The following is an 18,153-nucleotide window of genomic DNA, read 5'->3' as shown; positions in this document are numbered from 1 at the left end:
TATTCTGTTTGCCTCTCTGTACACAAAGGCACTCATTACTATTATGTTCTTAGGCTTGAATGGGCTTGGCTGGTTTCAAACTCTAGCAATTTCATGTAAATTTTAAGATCAACCCATCAGCTGAAGTTGCATTGTGGGAAATGACACTAAGTTGAGTCTTTAAAGTCGATGAAAAATCATACTTACCTTTATCTTTGGTGATTTTTTAAAAAATGTTATATTAAAGGCAAGTTTATTGGGAAGCTGCTCAAGTGTGAATTCACTGTCCCCAAGGATTGCGGCCAGGAGAGTTGCCATGAGGAAAGAGAGTGTGTGTGTGGGTGGGGGGAGGGCACATGTGCAGAGAGAAAAGAGGAGGAGAAGAGAGATTATCTTTAGTGATTTTAAAAAATATTAATTTTGGTGTGTTTGTGTAGTCTTTCTCTCTATCCTGTCTCCCTGTCTCTCTATCTCTGTCTGTCTCTGTCTGTCTGTCTCTCTGTATGTGTCTGTGCTGACCCACTAGCTATGGTATATGGCTGTGGAGGTCAGAAGACGACTTCTTCTACCACGTGGGTTCTGGGGATTGAACTCTGGTTGTTGTGCTTGGTGGCAAGGGCCTTTATCTGCTGAGCCCTGATAGACCATTTTCTTAATTAAGAAATCTTAACTCCTAATTTCCTTTTAGACACTAGGCCTGGGCTCACTTTCCCTCTTCTTAAGGACAGCAGTGCATTGCTCTTCCTGAGGGTTGATGGAACGCCTGGGGCAGTTTTGTTGGGAAAGCTTGTTTCTGCTGACTAGTTTATGGCTGCTTACCCTTCTCTTAATTAAAAGCCCTCCTGTAGCTTGTGACATTTTGAAACTAAATCAAACTTTCCAGCATGGTTCACAGTCCCCTCCCCCCAAGTCTGCCTTACAGAGCTTTCTAGCTAAACAGCGTTCATTTTCCTGATGACAGGCTTCTGTGTCTACAGCTTGATTTCATCGATTGTTTCCTCCTTCGCTTAATGGTTTTTAAAGTAAATACTGTCATAGGTCAGACTTGTCTCCAGAACTTCTTATGTTGAACTCCTAATTCACCGTAACTCAGAAAACAACAGCATTTAGAGATAGCATCTTGTCAGAGGTAATTAAGTCAAAACAAAGCCCTAACTTAATATGGCTCCCGGGAGGGGAAAGTAGCCTGGGTGCTGGCGAACGCAAGGTGTCCTGAGGAAAAGAAAGCTGGTGGTCTGCCAGCTAAGAGTGGGAAGTTTACCCTTCCCTCAGGGTCCTCAGAGGGAACCAACCGGGCAAAAATCCTTGCTTCTTCTATGAAGCAGGACTGTGGTCCGCTGAGGGTGTGACTGTCACTAAATGGACCCCATAGGACAGACACATTTAGGGGCTGGAGAGCCCTGCCCGGAGTTTGCAGAGCAGTAGGCACCATCTCTCCTCTCTGGAGGTAACTGATCAAACACTGACCCCATCCCAGTCACTCTGAGCTTCTTCACGGGATTTCTACACTGACTGATAATTTGCACGGTGCAGAGTGACAAGGGAAGTAATTTCAGACTGTGGAGCACACTGTAGCTGTGGGTTTTTATGATTCCTATCTATACAGGCAAAGACTGCTTTTCCTACCCGACTCTGTCTCTGTCTGTCTCTCTGTCTGTCTCTGTCTCTGTTTCTCTCTTTCTCTTCCTTACAGTCCTTCCCTTCCTCCCCCTCCCCCTCCTCCTTCCCCTCCTCTTACCGCTTTCCACTTCCCTCCAAATCCCCTCCCTTCCTAATGCTGTTATCTCGGGGACTCATCTGTGTTGCTTGGGCTTTACTGTTAGAACCACACCAACAAGACTTCCTGAAGAAGCTTCATGTGATCAAGTCTGAAGGGAAGAGGGTGTTCTGTCATCTTTAAATGGGCTGCTTGTGTGTCTTGGGTCCCATGCAGGGTTTCCGTGCTTGTCTTTGCATAGACCAGGGCGAGTCTACCTTTGCATTCCCATGGCACATGACACGTGTCTGGGCAGAGTCTCCACACAAGGCCTATTCAAACGAAGAATGGATATGCGGAACTAAATGTATAGAACAAGGAGCTGTAATATGTTAGTAAGGAGACAATGTCTAAGGCCAGGGCCTTATGGTCAGCCACATCGTGGTGGCCTCAGTGTTGGGGGGTGACACATGTACCAACTCCCCAGGGTGGTTATGTGTCGTGTGTTGCACACGGGAAGCCATTATATTTATTGCTTTTGGTCAGAATTCTGGAACCTTCCTCTCTCTGCTCCTAATATCACCACACCGAGGGCTTGACTTCATTCAGCTGTCTACGGGAAATATTTTTGACTCAAGACATTTTTGTTGTGCTCTGGAAAGCTGTTAAAAGAGCTTTTTCTCATAATAGAGATGTGAATTCATTCCCGCTGGAATGGTGGCCTTGCCCTGTGACCTCAGAAGCAGGCGCGCTGTATTTCATGGGAAAGATCAAAACTACAGAGCCAGCAGATGTGACAGTGCCTTAGCAGTACCCAAGGCTCCGTGGTGACAGAGCTGTTCTGGGGGTGGTGTCCCTATTGTCAGAAGGGGCCCCCAGCCTTCATGTCTCCAGAGCACTGGTAAGGTGGTCTTGCCCCTCAGCAAGGAAGGGTCCTGTACACTTCCAAGCAGCTTGCATCTGATTTTAGAACCAGATGTCCATGTGGCATAGGACTGGTAAGGAGGAAACACAATGGGTCTTGTCAGTCATTATGTAGGAAATCTTTGCTCTCTTCTGCCTGGCATCCATGCCCCCTCCCCCATTAAGGTGCCTCCCCTCTCTTTCTACCCAGTTTGTGATTTGCTAAGGCAGCAATAGCAGAAGAATATATTAGGGGGGAGACTCGAGCTCCCATTCCCATTGAACTCATCTTTGGATTTTGAAATCCATTATCCTGCTTTAGAAGCCAGCCAGTAAAGGATTAAGCAGGAGAAGGGGCTGGCAGGGCATAAGTACCACCCTCAAATGTTGCCCAAGACAAGGCTGGCTGCTATTCTGTTTCCCCTTTGGGAAGCCACCCATCCCTCCTTCTTTCCCAGGGTATCTTTCCCAGGGCCCCAGAGCCCCAGGGATGGGAGTTTATTATTGTGTCCAACCCAAACTATTTTCTGGGAGGTAAAAAGAGTAGACATGCTTGCAGAAGCTTAAAGGATCCTGAGGAGTGACACACTGGTAGGAAAAAAGGAAAAGTAATGGAAGGAACGGAAGCTTAAGTCAGAAAGAGGTCTCTGAAGCCCTTTAACTCCATGGGGTCTCTGTGTCCCAGAATGGCCTCAGATTGATTTCAGGGGAAAATATTGCAAAGCGACCACATATGTGCTACTTCTTAAATGTGGCTTGGTATCAACACGATAAGGGTGCCCTTCTATGAAGACATGGCTGCTAATGGCTGACTCTTGCTGAATGTGTAGGATAGGGGAAGACGTTGTTCTGAAAGCACTCTGGGTACCAACTGACTCAGTGCTCCTCCAATCTCTGGATGGAAGGGTCTTTATTCCTCTTATTTAACTCATGAAAGCTGACACTTAGGGAAAATCAGCCACGGCTAAGGTTGTCAAGTGGGGCTGGAGGCGTAGCTCAGTGGTCCAGCACGCCTTTTCCATACATGAGGCTTAGGGTCAGTACTAGTATCACTGCTCCATCCCAAACAAAACATCACATTGATGCAGGGGCCAAGTACAAGTCTGACTCAAGAGTTGGCTTTTACCTAGCACACTGGATTGCTTTGGAGTAGCTGAAGCCAAACATTACCCCTGAGGGATTCAGTAAAGCTGAAGTTGGACCCTTGGACAGAACAAGGAACTGCTTCTAATCATGGACCTGGTTTATATAACTACAAAAGAATGTTGGGGAGGTCAAGGAAGCCACATACTGACTACGACTTATCTATAGTTTTGGCTAAGACCTGACGTAATGGTTAATCTTCCTTGATTTTTAGAATCACCCAGGAGACACACTTCCAAGTGTGCCGAGGAAAGTGTTTCTATTTCCCTGAGGGGGGAAGACTCACCCTGAATGTGAGTTTTACCACCTGAATAAGTGGGTAAAAGGGAGGGTGACAAGATGGCTCAGCAGATAAAGGTGCTTGCCTGATAACTTGAGTCTGATTCCTGGGACCTCATGGTAGAAGAAAAGGATTGCATCCTGCAAGTTGTCCTCTGATTTCCACGTGTTCCACATGGCATATGCACACCCAGGTATGTGTGAGTTTATGCACACACATATACATGTAACACAATAAATTAATGTAATTTTTTTAAAAAAAAGGCAATAAGGAGAAGGTGAACTTGGTACTACCGCTCATTTCTTACTGCTCTATGATTTTAGATGCAATCTGTCTAACCACTTTAGACTTCTGCTTACTATACCTTCCCTGCTATGATGGACTGTGAACCTTCAAATTGTGAGCTAAGATAAACTCTTCCTCAGTCAAATTTTTTTCTGGGAGGTGTCATGGAATAGCATGCACAAAAATGCCATTAATATAGAAATTGGTTCCAGGAGTAGGGTTGGTAATGTAATACTTCTGACCATGAGGCCAAGGAATGTGTTCTCTGAAAGGAGGCCCTGAAGGGCCATGTTTGAAGCTGTGAAAGTGAAGTCCATATTACAGTGTAGAGCCCAGGGTGGTAGAAAAGGCAGCACTGTGGGATATCTGCCAAGAAAACAGACGATATGGAGGAGAGATGGCCCAAGAAAGAGACGACATATACTGCAGTCAGCAGAACTAGAGGGATTCCCAGGCCCACTGGAGCTCAGATGACATTATTATGAGCCCCAGATGTTGACATGGAGCTGCAGGGTTTGTTGTTTGCAATACTGGGTTTCAATCTTATTTTAGGCTAATCTTTCCTTGGTATTCCATTATTCCCCTTGTGAACAGGAATGTTTATTAAATGCTATTGTATATTGGAAGCACATAACTCATTTTCTTAGTTTTTATTTTACAGTATGGGCTTGCAGTTAAAAGAGTTTGACTTGAATCTCAGGAGAGATTTTGGACTTTAAACTTTTAGGACAGTGTTGGGAGTGTTAAATACCAGGGACTGAGTACATGTATTTTGCATTAGACAAATAAAAGACTTTGGTGGCCAGGGATGGGATGCTATGATTTAAAGTAATGTGTTTGGGTATCATGCTGAGAAGGCATATGGTGTTTAATCTGTGATAATTAATTTTCACTGTCAAGTTCACATAGATGATTCTAAATCTTTAGAATCATCTATGACACACATCTCTGGGTACATTTCTGAGGATAGTTCCAGAGGAGTTTAACTGAGGAGGGAAGACCCACAGTGTGAGTGGCATAGTCCTATGGGCTAGGGTTATGTGATAGGAAGAGTCTTATCAGCTAGGGTTCTAGACTGACCAAAAGGGGGAAATGGGAAACACACTTGGCAGCAGCAATCACCTCTCTTTGATTCTTGACTGAGTGTGCATGTGACCAGCAGCTCCATAGGCCCACACACGACGGACTGTACCCCCTCAAAGTGCGAACCAAGATAAACACTTCCTTCTTGAAGCTGCCTCCATCACAGCACTGAGAAGATTACTATACCCTGCTGTGATCTTGATGAATGCAGCCCGGGCTGAGAAGAGGGTTTTCTTTACTTTCCCTCGAGATGAGAGATTCTGGATTTGTCATGGTGTCGGAGGGTTCTTTGGCTCCCGTACTGTAGGATTCTTGTACTTGCTACAAGGTCACAGAAGAGTAGAAGGGGCCCTTAGTGAGCCTCAAAACAGTTACTAAGGTAGGAGAGCTCAGTATGTTTTAAGGACACGTGTCTTTTATGGAAAAGACTTGCTTTAATCCTGAAACTTCCATTAGGAGTAGACATTACCCCTGTTATAGGGGCTAAGAGTTCAGGACACAGAGTTATGAGAATTAGATGGATGGAGGGGTTGGGGATTTAGCTCAGTGGTAGAGCGCTTGCCTAGCAAGCACAAGGCCCTGGGTTCGGTCCCCAGCTCCGAAAAAAAAAAAAAAGATGGATGGAGCCTGGACCCCAGTTGTCTTTGTTTGACTCTATATCTCAGGACCCCAAACACCATGAATTCAGTACATCTTAGAAAAGTCCTATTTTTCAAGCAAAGGAAATGGATGATGAAGAGAGAAGATCAGAGTACCTCTCTACTCCCCCTCACTGCGGAGTTCCCACTCCTTTCCCAATTAGGCTGAGTGAGTGGCGTTCACCCCAACAACTGAACGGGAAGACAATGGGCTCGGTTCCAGCGGCACTTGGTTCCCCCAGGCTCTCATGTTTGATTTATTTGTAATCTAGTTTGGAAATGAAAAGCCCAAGTGGTCTGTGGAGACTACTCAGGCCCCTTGCTCTGAGTCTTAGCGCTGGCTCAGCCGTGTAGCTGGGAGGCTGGGTAGAGCTGTACCCTGGTATGACCCGCTGGCGTCTGCATCTCTAGTCTGGTTTCTTAAAAGCAAAGGACAAGTCAAGGGCAGACATTTCCTCTGCCCATTGTGTGCCCTGCTGAAGCATCTTGTTCTTGTCGAGCTGTTCAGATAGGCTTTAGGGACACATCCAATGGAAGACTCATCCCCACGGGGACAACGATGGTGGCAGGCCACAGCCCCTTTACAAATACCCTTGTTATAGGCATATATGTGATGGACACATACATATTGTTATATGCATATGGGATGGGCTATCATTATGCACAGGCAATCGAGATTACGGTCATGGAATCAGCCAGTGACTGGTATCTCCTGATTCTGAGAACTTACTTAACACACTTCTCCACTTTGCTTATTTGTTATTTTTTGTTTTTAAGCAATGTCACCCGTGATCATTGGTGGTGGTGGCATCAGTGGCTGCAGTAGTGGCAGCCGTGGCAGAGGCAGCAGTGGTGGCGGAGGCGGTGGCAGTGACAGAGGTATGTGCACAAGCACAGATGCACATGAACGTGAACGTGGAGGTCAGAGGACAACTTTCAGGACTTGGTTCCCTCCTGACACTGTGTCACCTGGAGATCATCAGCCTTGCTTGGCAAGCGCTTTCTCCTGCCCTGAGCTCTCTCACCAAACCCGTTTGACTTTGTTTTTATGTGTGACATGGGGGCTAACTTAGAAGGAAATGTATTCTCAAATAAGAGAGATATTTTAAATGAGTATTACTTATAAAATCACACACACACACACACACACACACACACACCTGTACATGTCTGCACACACACTCTACATACCCACCGGACATCTAGGGACCTTCATACCTGTTTATACAGGACACAGACACACAAAAGAAGGCCTATATTTGTGCTTCCATTTCTCTCACTAGCCACAAACCTCTGAAGAATTCTCACTGGAAAGGAAAGGTTAGCACGGATATGTCTGATAAAATGACCTTTAACCAGTGTTTTTCTGTTTTTCTGATGGCGTGCACAGAGACTTTCTGGAGGGCAGGTGGCATTTTGGGTTCTGTTGTATGTGACATTTATGCCATGAGCTTTTCTATTTGGTGGGTGCCAGGAAGCTGACAGAAGAGATTCTTAAACAAGTTATGAGAAACCATCTTCCTCTCACCACAGTAACCAGGAGGGATGGCGACTAGCTGAGTCTCCAGAGATAACAGGGAGGAAATGCTGACCAGCCTCACGGGGATTAGAGCCAACTGGAAGGATGGACGCTGAGCTTTAAGTACAAGTGTGACGTACACTGAGAAAGTCAAGGTACCAGGGCTCACAGCATGGACTCTGCCCTGGGCAGGAGCCTCAGAGGAGACTGTTCTGAGGGAGAACACGGAAGAGAAGACTTGAGGATTGACCAGAAGAAAGTTAGGAGAGAGGGGGAAGAGCTTACAGCAGAGAGGAGACAGTTATACAGGAACAGTTCTGGATGGGGCAGAAGCCAGTACATTAAAGAAACAGAAGACGCCATTGTGGTGTATATTGAGAGGAAACCAACTAGGAGGAAACGCAGGGACCAGCCTGGGCCCAGGATCACTGAATCAAGTATCTCATACTTGGTTCTCAAGAGCATGGGTAATCTGAGTCATTACAGACGTAAGCCAGGGGAGACACACGCTCTTTACTAGGACCCTGGGCAGAAACGCGACTGTGGTGCACGTGTGGTAGCAGAGGATCCAGGAAGGGCTGCCACAACCACCCACCTCACAGGTGATGGTGAACAAAATAGTTAGAGCAGTGAGGATGAACAAGAGGTTTTTATAAGGTACAGCAGGTGGATGTGATGTAGCGGGTGGCGTTTGGATGAAGGAGGATTCTGGTCCGTCCTGGGGAATGGTGACGTCACTCACTGGGACAATAGCCCTGGAGGAGAGGGAGGGCAAGGAAGGAAGAAATGGGGGGACAAGAACTGCTATGTGGTATGTTGGCCACGAGTCACTTGGGAGACAGCCAAGAGAAGAAGACATTGAGAGTGCAGTGAACTTAGAGCTGTGGTAGAGGGGCCAGAGTCTCGGCAGGAGAGGAGGGCTGAAGCTATTAGGAGACTCAGTCACTGCGAAGAGGGAGTGTTTCTGGCAGAGCTGAGAAGGAAGGGTAGAGGGGCGGGAAGACCAGCAGGGGGATTTGGAAAGAGTGACCAGCAACTGTTATCAGGTTATCGAGCTGAACACCTCTGACTCTGTCCTTTTCTTGATGATGACACACATCTCATTGCCCTAGACTGGGCTGTTACACACAACTGCCGGTCCGTCTGTGCAGACGGGTCCTCTGTTATTTCTTCCCATTCATGGAAGGTCAAGCTCTCGCCATGTTGCCACTCCACCCTTAGCCATTTCTCTGAAGCCATCCTCTGCCTAGGCCAGTTTTGTTTTTCAAGATCTTCCCTATTCTCAGCTGCCTCAGCCCCAGTGGAGCACAAGTCAGGACCAGCAGCTCTTGGTGCGAAGTATGCGGCCAGGACGGTAATGACAAGACAAGCACATCATCTTCCTGATTGGGAGAGGGAACAGGAACTGGGACTAAATTGTTCTGATTGGAGTGAATCTTCCCTGGGGATTGAGAGTGTGGAAGAGCATTGTCCCAGGAATCCTGGTAGCCATTCGGAGACTGGGAGAAAAGCTGATCTGTGAATGAGGTCAATCCTTGATGGTGAGCGGATGCCAGGCTAGGGCTACACTGATTGATTCTGGCACTGTCTTTTGAGTTCTGCTCAAGGTCCCGGTCTCCGTGACTTACAAGTCCAGCTCACCCCCATGCCCAGTGCCTGTGATTCAGAAGGCTCCCCTGCTTCTGCTCTGGGACAGGTGACTGTGACACTGCAGGGCATGGTCACCTCCTTCCCCAGACCCTGTCATTGCAGTGTGTCTTCCAGGGTTTCCACATCTGCTTTCCTAACTAGCTTCTGGGGAGGGTCGGGTCTTGTTTCCATTCTCATCCCTGATGTCACATCTGAATTATTTATCCACCCTCTGATCGAATGAACAAATGAAGTAAAGATTCTCTATATAACGAGACAGGGAGATACTGAAGAGAGAAAGAAAATGGCTAAATATATGCTTGAACCAATGAAAAATTAAATGTATCACATTCAGCACTGGCCAAGTACATTTTCAAAATGTCATTATTTTAATTATGGAAATGGCCTCTCAAAAAATGAAAAATAAACAAGGCGTGCCCTTGCTCCCGGACGGAAGAAGCTCGTTTAGCTGTGCTACATCAGAATAATTTCACAAAATCGGGTGCATAGAGTGCATTAGGTCAGGTTGGCCGATTCTTCTCATAATTAGTTAAAATGTTCATCTACAGAATTTTATTCCAGACCCAAACAGTCCATGGCATTTAATGAGCAGGCTCCAAGGCTCAGGCCCAGGACTGGCTGCCAGCTTCAATGAGACACTGGGTCATTGCTAGACGTCTACAGAAGCCGTCCAGAGTAAGCCATTGTTACCATGGTAACAAGCACAGGCAAGAAAAGAGCCGCTGTCATGTATAAGATGGGGATTGTGTACTGGAAGCAGTGACAAGCCACTAAGGACATAATAAGAGGTCTCGTCAGCTAGAGTGGCTGTGCCCCATCCACAGCTGTCAAAACACGCAGGAAGGAAGTATACATTACTCCATCGGTGCTGCTCACGGGCTAGGAAATGGGGTCCTCACCATCTTCTACTATTTCCTAACTCTGTACATGTCCAGACATAAAGAAGATATGGACCAGAGCAGAAACCCATTCGAATATTCAGAACAAGCCATATGAAGCTCACTGGGCTTCTACACTCAGTGCTTACTCCGTATGTTGGGTTTGAAATGCTTATTAGGAAAAGTTCAGAGTTTAGCAGTAAGGACACAACCATAGATGCCCATTAACAGATGAATGGATAACGAACACTTAGAACACACACGCATATGTACACACATGTGCACACGTATGTATACGTACATATACATATGCACATGCATGAACACACACATGTTTGCATACACATATATACACACATATGCACATGCATGAACACACATGTTTGCACACACACACATATATACATACATATGCACACACATGTACACATACACACACACACTTGCATGCACGCATGCACACACACACGGAATTTTATTCAGCTATAAAGAGAAATGGAAGGATAAAATCTGTAAGGAAATGGAGAAGACTGAAAAACGCGATTTTAAGCAAGATAACCCAGGCTCAGAAAGACAAACAACACTGAATTCTCCCTCTCGTTTGTGGATCTGAGCCTCGTTCTAACAAATGTGAATATCCAGGTGGGAGAAAATGCAGGTTTAGGAAAGGGGAACTGGAAAGGGATGAGTGGGAGTGGAGTGGAGAGAGGCTGAAAGCGAGGGAGGTGGGGAAGGCCAAAAGTGCAGAGTGGAGGTGGGGGAGGGGTACAATGGGGGAAAGGCAGGGAGACTCGGGGGCAGGAGTAAGGAAGAAGAGGAGCCAATCAAGACGAAGTATTGAAGGAAACGCCATCTGGAAACCTATTGGAAGCAAACTCTTTTGAATTTAATCTCATATTTCACACATTTATTGCTGATACTTTTTTGAGATTATAATATAATCCCCCTTTCCTTGTAAGCTAATTTAAAACATTACAAACTAATTCTAAAAACCATGGTGGGTGGGGCCTGAAGAATAGCACTCAAGGTTGTCCTCTGGCTCCCATATGCAAATGCACAGATGTGCATATACATATGTATGAGCACCTGAAAATACAGGTACACGCTCACACACACACATGCACACGTATGCCTGTGGAAACATGAACATGCATGCACACAGAAGACTCGGTAGCCAGTGAAACTAAAACAGACATAAACAGGACTGTTCCTGACTGAAAAGGCTCTGCAGAGCACAGGAGAAGGTGAACAGGTTGAAAAGCCCACTTCTGGGCAGGGCTGGAGCTCATGGGCTACACAACTGACCAGGGGCCAATTTAATTTCCACAGCAGATAAGCAACTCCTGCAATTCAATAGCTAATCCAAATCTCCTAAGGCGCAAAGCTAACGGCCCATTTAAAGACGGGCTAAGGATCTGAAAAGACATCTCTATGAAAATGTATATATAGCTAGCAGTTGTGTCCACACCCTTCCACATCATCAATCATCCTAGAAATGTAAATCACAGCCGCAGTGAGAGAGCCCCTCACAGCCGTTGGTTGGTATGGCTGCTATTCCGAAGATGAGTGCTAGCTTGGAGAGCCCAGCATGCTCTTGCAAGGGCACACCATGGGGCAGCTCCTATGGAGCTGAGTGCCAAGCCTTTGTAAATTAAAGCAAAGCAAAGCAAAACAAAACAGAAACAAAAACAAAAAAAGCCCCAGGGAAGCAGCTCTGTGCTAAAACACTTGTATAGCACAGATGAAAATTTGGGTTCCATCCCCAGCAGTAAAAATAAATGTATCAATCAAACCACTGTTTGATGCTGCGACCTCACTCTTGGATCTTCGCACAATAGACTAAAATAAAGATCTCAGAGAGAGCTGAGCCTCATAGCACTGTTCCCAGAAAATAAGATTTTCAAACACTCCAGATGAGCATTTACATACAGCAGAGATGACTATCAGTCGGCTTTTATGCATGGAGAGTTCTGCAATATGTGACGACACAGGGAGAACTCGGGGACGTGGTGTTTTATCACTCAGCCCAAACCCGGAGCCGGTTTTTAACTTCCTTCAGGAGCCTCTATATGATTTGCACAATGACGAAGTCATTTTGACTTTCTGTCACCTGTGCTCAGAGTTCTAGTTTCTCTGTATCTTATCAATGCTATCAATTTTTTCTTTTATAAAAGGTCATCCTATGCCTTATCAAAAATAAGCACATTCATAAATCAAAGAGTGGAAATGGTGGTTGCCTAAGTTTGGGGAGCAGAGAGTGGGTACCAACAGGCATAAGGTTTCAGTTAGGTAAGAAACGCAATGTTCTTGAAGTCCGCTACAGAGCATCGCAGTGAAATGATCAGCTAAAACCCACAATGACTTCATTTTTGCTGATGAATTTTAGTGAGCTAACCACTAGATTCCAACCGGAATCTAAAGGTGACTAATCCTTCTCACCTTTGGGGGTGATGGGGTTTTCAAAAATAGGTTCACTCTCCTGTTTGGAAATTTGAGTTTTAGATTTTGTTCTTTCCAGTCAGGGATGACTTATGAGACTGAAGACACTCATGAAAGGCTACTGCAAAGAGGACAGTTAACCCAGAGGAAAGCTATAAAGGAACTAAGTGATCAGCACAGGTCTACGGGGCTTCCTGGGGATGGTCAGGGGTGGGGGGCGTGGCGTGGCGGGGTGGGGCGGGGCGTGACGTGGCGGGGCGGGACGTACCTGATCTGATTTTCCTCATCGTCCACCAGGAAGAACCAGCGGAATTTCACAACCAAGGGGCTGCAATTGGTGATCATGATGTAGCGAATGACCTCGGTATCATTCAGGATGCAGCCGAAATCCACCTCCATCACCTCAAAACAGAGGTTGGGGTAATGTACTTCTCCACGCAAGCCCAGGTTGTCCACCTGAGGGTGTTCCATGTACTTAATGGACAGAACCTCTTCTGCAACCCAGTTGTTCAGGTCGTGTCTGTAGGACGGATCAAACTTGACCAGGAAGTTTTTCTCCTCATCAACCTCCAGTTTTATAGGCTATTAAACAAGATAATTTGAAGTTACCAACATTTTGTTTTATTTATTTTATGTATATGAATACACTGTTGCTGTCTTCAGACACACCAGAAGAGGGCATCAGATCCCATTACAGATGGTTCTGAGCCACCATGTGGTTGCTGGGATTTGAACTCAGGGCCTCTGGAAGAGCGGTCAGTGCTTTTAACCACTGAACCATCTCTCCAGCTCCCAGTTGCTAACTTTTGCACTTTGAAAGTCTGGTGTGATACCCAGGAGAGTCAAAATTATGTGCATCTACAACTTTACACACACATATATTCATCCATGTGTTTTAAAAAACACACTGTTGAATAATTAGCAGCCGTTGGTTGGGCTAAAACTTTCTTTTTCTCTCAAACTCTTGCTGAGATCTGATGGTTATTGGGGATAGAGTCTAGGAGTGAGCTCTTTGAGGAGATGGGCATTAGTTGTCATAAGAGTGGGGCTTATATCCAAAATATACAAAGAATTCAAGAAGTTAGACCGCAGGGAGACAAATAACCCTATTAAAAAATGGAGTTCAGAGCTAAACAAAGAATTCACAGCTGAGGAATGCCGAATGACTGAGAAACACCTAAAGAAATGTTCAACATCTTTAGTCATAAAGGAAATGCAAATCAAAACAACCCTGAGATTTCACCTCACACCAGTGAGAATGGCTAAGATCAAAAACTCAGGTGACAGCAAATGCTGGCGAGGATGTGGAGAAAGAGGAACACTCCTCCATTGTTGGTGGGATTGCAGACTGGTACAACCATTCTGGAAATCAGTCTGGAGGTTCCTCAGAAAATTGGACATTGAACTACCTGAGGACCCAGCTATACCTCTCTTGGGCATATACCCAAAAGATGCCCCAACATATAAAAAAGACACGTGCTCCACTATGTTCATAGCAGCCTTATTTATAATAGCCAGAAGCTGGAAAGAACCCAGATGCCCTTCAACAGAGGAATGGATACAGAAAATGTTGTACATCTACACAATGGAATATTACTCAGCTATCAAAAATAATGACTTTATGAAATTCATAGGCAAATGGATGGAACTGGAAAATATCATCCTGAGTGAGGTAACCCAATCACAGAAAAACACACATGATAAGTGGCTTATCAAAAAAAAACACTCATTGATAAGTGGCTACTAGCCCAAATGCTTGAATTACCCTAGATGCACAGAACACATGAAACTCAAGAAGGATGACCAAAATGCGAATGCTTCACTCCTTCTTTAAAAGGGGAACAAGAATACCCTTGGCAGGGAATAGGGAGGCAAAGTTTAGAACAGAGGCTGAAGGAACACCCATTTGGAGCCTGCCCCACATGTGGCCCATACATATACAGCCACCAAACTAGATAAGATGGATGAAACAAAGAAGTGCAGGCCCACAGGAACCGGATGTAGATCTCTCCTGAGAGACACAGCCAGAATACAGCAAATACATAGGCGAATACCAGCAGCAATCCACTGAACTGAGAACAGGACCCCCATTGAAGGAATTAGAGAAAGGACTGGAAGAGCTTGAAGGGCTTGAGACCCCATATGAACAACAATGCCAAGCAACCAGAGCTTCCAGGGACTAAGCCACTACCTAAAGACTATACATGGACTGACCCTGGGCTCCAACCTCATAGGTAGCAATGAATATCCTAGTAAGAGCACCAGTGGAAGGGGAAGCCCTTGGTCCTGCCAAGACTGAACCACTGAACCCCCAGAGAACGGGATTGGTAGGGGGAGGGCGGGAATGGGGGGAGGATGGGGAGGGAAGCCAATTAGAAGGGAGGGGATGTTGGCCTGAAACCGGACGGGGAATAACAATCGAAATGTAAATAAGAAATACTCAAGTTAATAAAAGATAAAAAAAAGAGTGGGTCATTGCAAAGAGAGGCTGCCTCTCATGCTATTTTTTCCACACATATTCTCTCGCCTCTCTGCCATTCGTTGAAACAGCATGGCGTCCTGACACCATGCTCTCGACCTGCAGAACTGTGAACCCAAATAAGCCTCATATCCTTATAAAATATCCAGCTCAGAGACACTGTTGGACCATTAGCACACAGACCTCGATAGCTACAAACATGTGTGTGTGTGTTTGTGCATATGCTTGTGTACATGTGTGCGTGTACATGTGTTCATGCATATGTATGTTGGGGTACATGTGTGAGAGACACAAGAGACACAGAGAGAGTGGAGGGAAAGAGGGATGGATGGAGGGGGCTGGGGGAAGAGAGGAGAGGGAGAGAGAGCAGAAGCACCTCACTGTCTAACCATGGCCACTACATCTGGCACACATGCACCTGGGTACAATTTAGGCAGATACATCTCCTCACGCGTCTGCAAATCTGTCTTTGAAGATCGATTTTAAATCGTTCGTTATGAGAAGCAAGACTTTGTAGCAATTAGACGCATCTGCAAAGTCTAAAACTTTTATGGAAATGCAGGAAAATTAAATTAGAGATCCTTCACCATGCTCTTTCTCAGAGCTAACATTTTTGGTAAATGTTAGTTATAGGCATGACGGTTAAAGTGAAGCTCGGGGCCTGGCGAGATGGCCTGTGGGTGAGAATAATCCTTGCTCTTGCAGAGGATTCAGAAGCATCCAGCACCCATGCTGAGTGCACATAACCAGGTAATCCCAGCTCCAGGGGATCTGACACCTTCTTCAGGTGTCCGTGTCCACCAGCACACTCGTGTGTGTGTGTGTGTGTGTGTGTGTGATTAAAAATTACATATGTGTATATATGATTAAAATAATAAAAACAAATCTTAAACCAGAAGGCAACTTTCTCCTTTAAGGGAGGGACTTAATCACAAGATGAAAGGCTCTGGAGTCAGGGTCTTGCATTTGCAGGATCTGGGTTTCCCCAGTTCTTAGCTGTGTGACCTTGGAAAGGTGGAGAAGCTTAGTTTCCATATCTATAAGACAGGTGTAATTATAGTACCCCCTCCATGCCTGATTTGAAGAGGGTGGAGTGAATAGAAGTGATAATATATTATTAATATAGTGTGTGGTATATAAATATTATGATCTCTTCTCAATAAAAAGGAAGGCTAAATGTTAAAGGGTTTCTATTGAAGTGTGATTATAAAAAGGGGGTGGACCTCATCAAGGAAACTTCTGAATGCAGAAGGTATAGATTACTGCAGAAAACCACCACTCACCTACAAGGTACTTCTGCACCTAAGGCACCTGTGGGACATTGCAAAAGAGGGGGCGGAAAGACTGTAAAAGGCGGAGGATCAGGGTCTTTGCTGTGAGACTGTCTCTTAGCCATGTCAGATGCTGATGCATAAAGTCTCACCAACGTGACTGCCCAAACGTGGTCTAGACAAGGACGGCATGCACACTAAATGGGTCATATTTGGGGATATATATGCACATACAAATGCACATGTATGTGCAGTAACAGCTGATGAGAAAGAGAGGCCATGGATTTGCAGGAGACAGATGACGGTCTGTGGGAGGGTTTGGCGGTGGGGAGGGAATGGAGAGATGTAATTAAAATACAGTCTCAAAGATGAATGAAACGGGGAGGGGGAGAGGTGGAGGAGCACACGTCACCTTTACTTGCCCCTTCCCTTTGGGTGCTGGGGACCCAACCCTAGTCTTCATGCGTTGCTACAGCCCCAGCTCCTGTTTCCTGAATTTTACTGGCCATGTGAGTTTTTTTTTTAAAGTCATGGTTTAAAATGATCCGATGTAAAAATCCCATCTGTTAAAGTTACACGGTTTCTGTTAGATGGACTGAGCATTCTGGGATAGCGTTCCAGTGGTGTTTGGTCCCTGAGCACCTCATTCTTTGGATAAATCTCTTTTGATTCTTTTAAACAAGGGTATGTTAAGGCTCAATCATTACTTGCATCCAGAGAGCATCTTTCTGCTACTTTTCTTCTCAGAGGATATTATGGCTGGCTATAAAATGGCTAGCTATGCATCACAATTTCTATTGAAACTCTGGTAACACTAAGTTATTATGGAGAAGTCTGAGGTCAGTATAACAAAAACCTTCTTTTAATAGTTCTTTTCTGTTTAGAGACTCTTACAAATGAATCTTGTGACTTTACTGGATTTGCCTCATTGTGGCAAAAACTAGATCATTTTGTCTCAGAACAAGTAGTGATCTTCTTTTAAAAGAAACTTTCAGAATGATTTCACCTGTATTAGAGGAACTAGAACAATGAAACTCAGCTCATCCCTCTAGTCATCTTCACTTCTACACAGTTTCCCTCACATTAGATAGCTAGCTTTACAAGTAACTTATATATCTTTGTAGACATCCCACATGTACATAGATATAAAATCACATTTGTGCATGCTTACTCTTTATATATGATGGCACATTATTTCTACTTGTCTACATTTCACTTTTCTCTTTATAAGATCATCTAATATCTGCCTTTTGAAAATATTTCATTTTTAAATTATGTATATATAAAGACGTATTTTAAAATATGATGTATATATATGTATCTCTCTATACACACACACACACACACACACACACACACACACACACATATCTCAGAGAAGGAGTCAAATCTCCTAGAGCTGGAATTAAAGGCAGTTATAAGCCACGTGATTCAAGTGCTGGGAACTGAACTCCAGTCCTCTAGAAGAGCAGCTGAGCTATCTTTCCAGCCTGTCACCCTTTTTAAAGCATCATAGTTTCATAATCCTGCTATCATTCACTCACTCAATCTCTCAAGGTTCTTGGGTCCTAAGCTTTTGCCCTTATAAGCAGTGGTTAGGTAAACACCCTTGCACCTTGCGTGTGTGTCATCGCATACCTTGGGTCTGTAGAAGAAATCCCTAGGCATGGGAATCCCTAGGTCAAAGGACATTGCCATTTAAGGTCTCGTTCACTGTTGGCATATTGCCTTCCAGTGTACACTGTCCAACATCCACACACCCTGCCTAAGCTAAGTGCTATCTAGTGTTTGCTCTTTGCTGATCTGACGGTTTTAGTCCATGATGCTGTGTGTCTCTATTTTCTCCAGGATGAACAAAACAGAACTTGTTCTCTCGTGTCTAAGACTCATTTTCTTTCTGTGAACTTTGT

At 45.0% G+C, this 18,153-nt stretch overlaps 1 protein-coding gene across 1 annotated transcript in view; it reads right to left on the bottom strand.

Moving 5' to 3' along the window:
• The window catches only part of Hydin (HYDIN axonemal central pair apparatus protein), a 351,132-nt gene that overhangs the window by 148,200 nt on the left and 184,779 nt on the right, over positions 1-18,153 (bottom strand). The window contains exon 24 of the mRNA XM_032887538.1: positions 12,762-13,075. Coding sequence (XP_032743429.1) covers positions 12,762-13,075 — 314 coding nt within the window. The remainder of the gene's footprint in view (positions 1-12,761; positions 13,076-18,153) is intronic.

The sequence above is a fragment of the Rattus rattus genome, chromosome 17, assembly GCF_011064425.1.
Source record: "Rattus rattus isolate New Zealand chromosome 17, Rrattus_CSIRO_v1, whole genome shotgun sequence".
Taxonomy (NCBI): Eukaryota; Metazoa; Chordata; class Mammalia; order Rodentia; family Muridae; genus Rattus; species Rattus rattus.
This window is presented reverse-complemented; position numbering and strand designations above follow the sequence as displayed.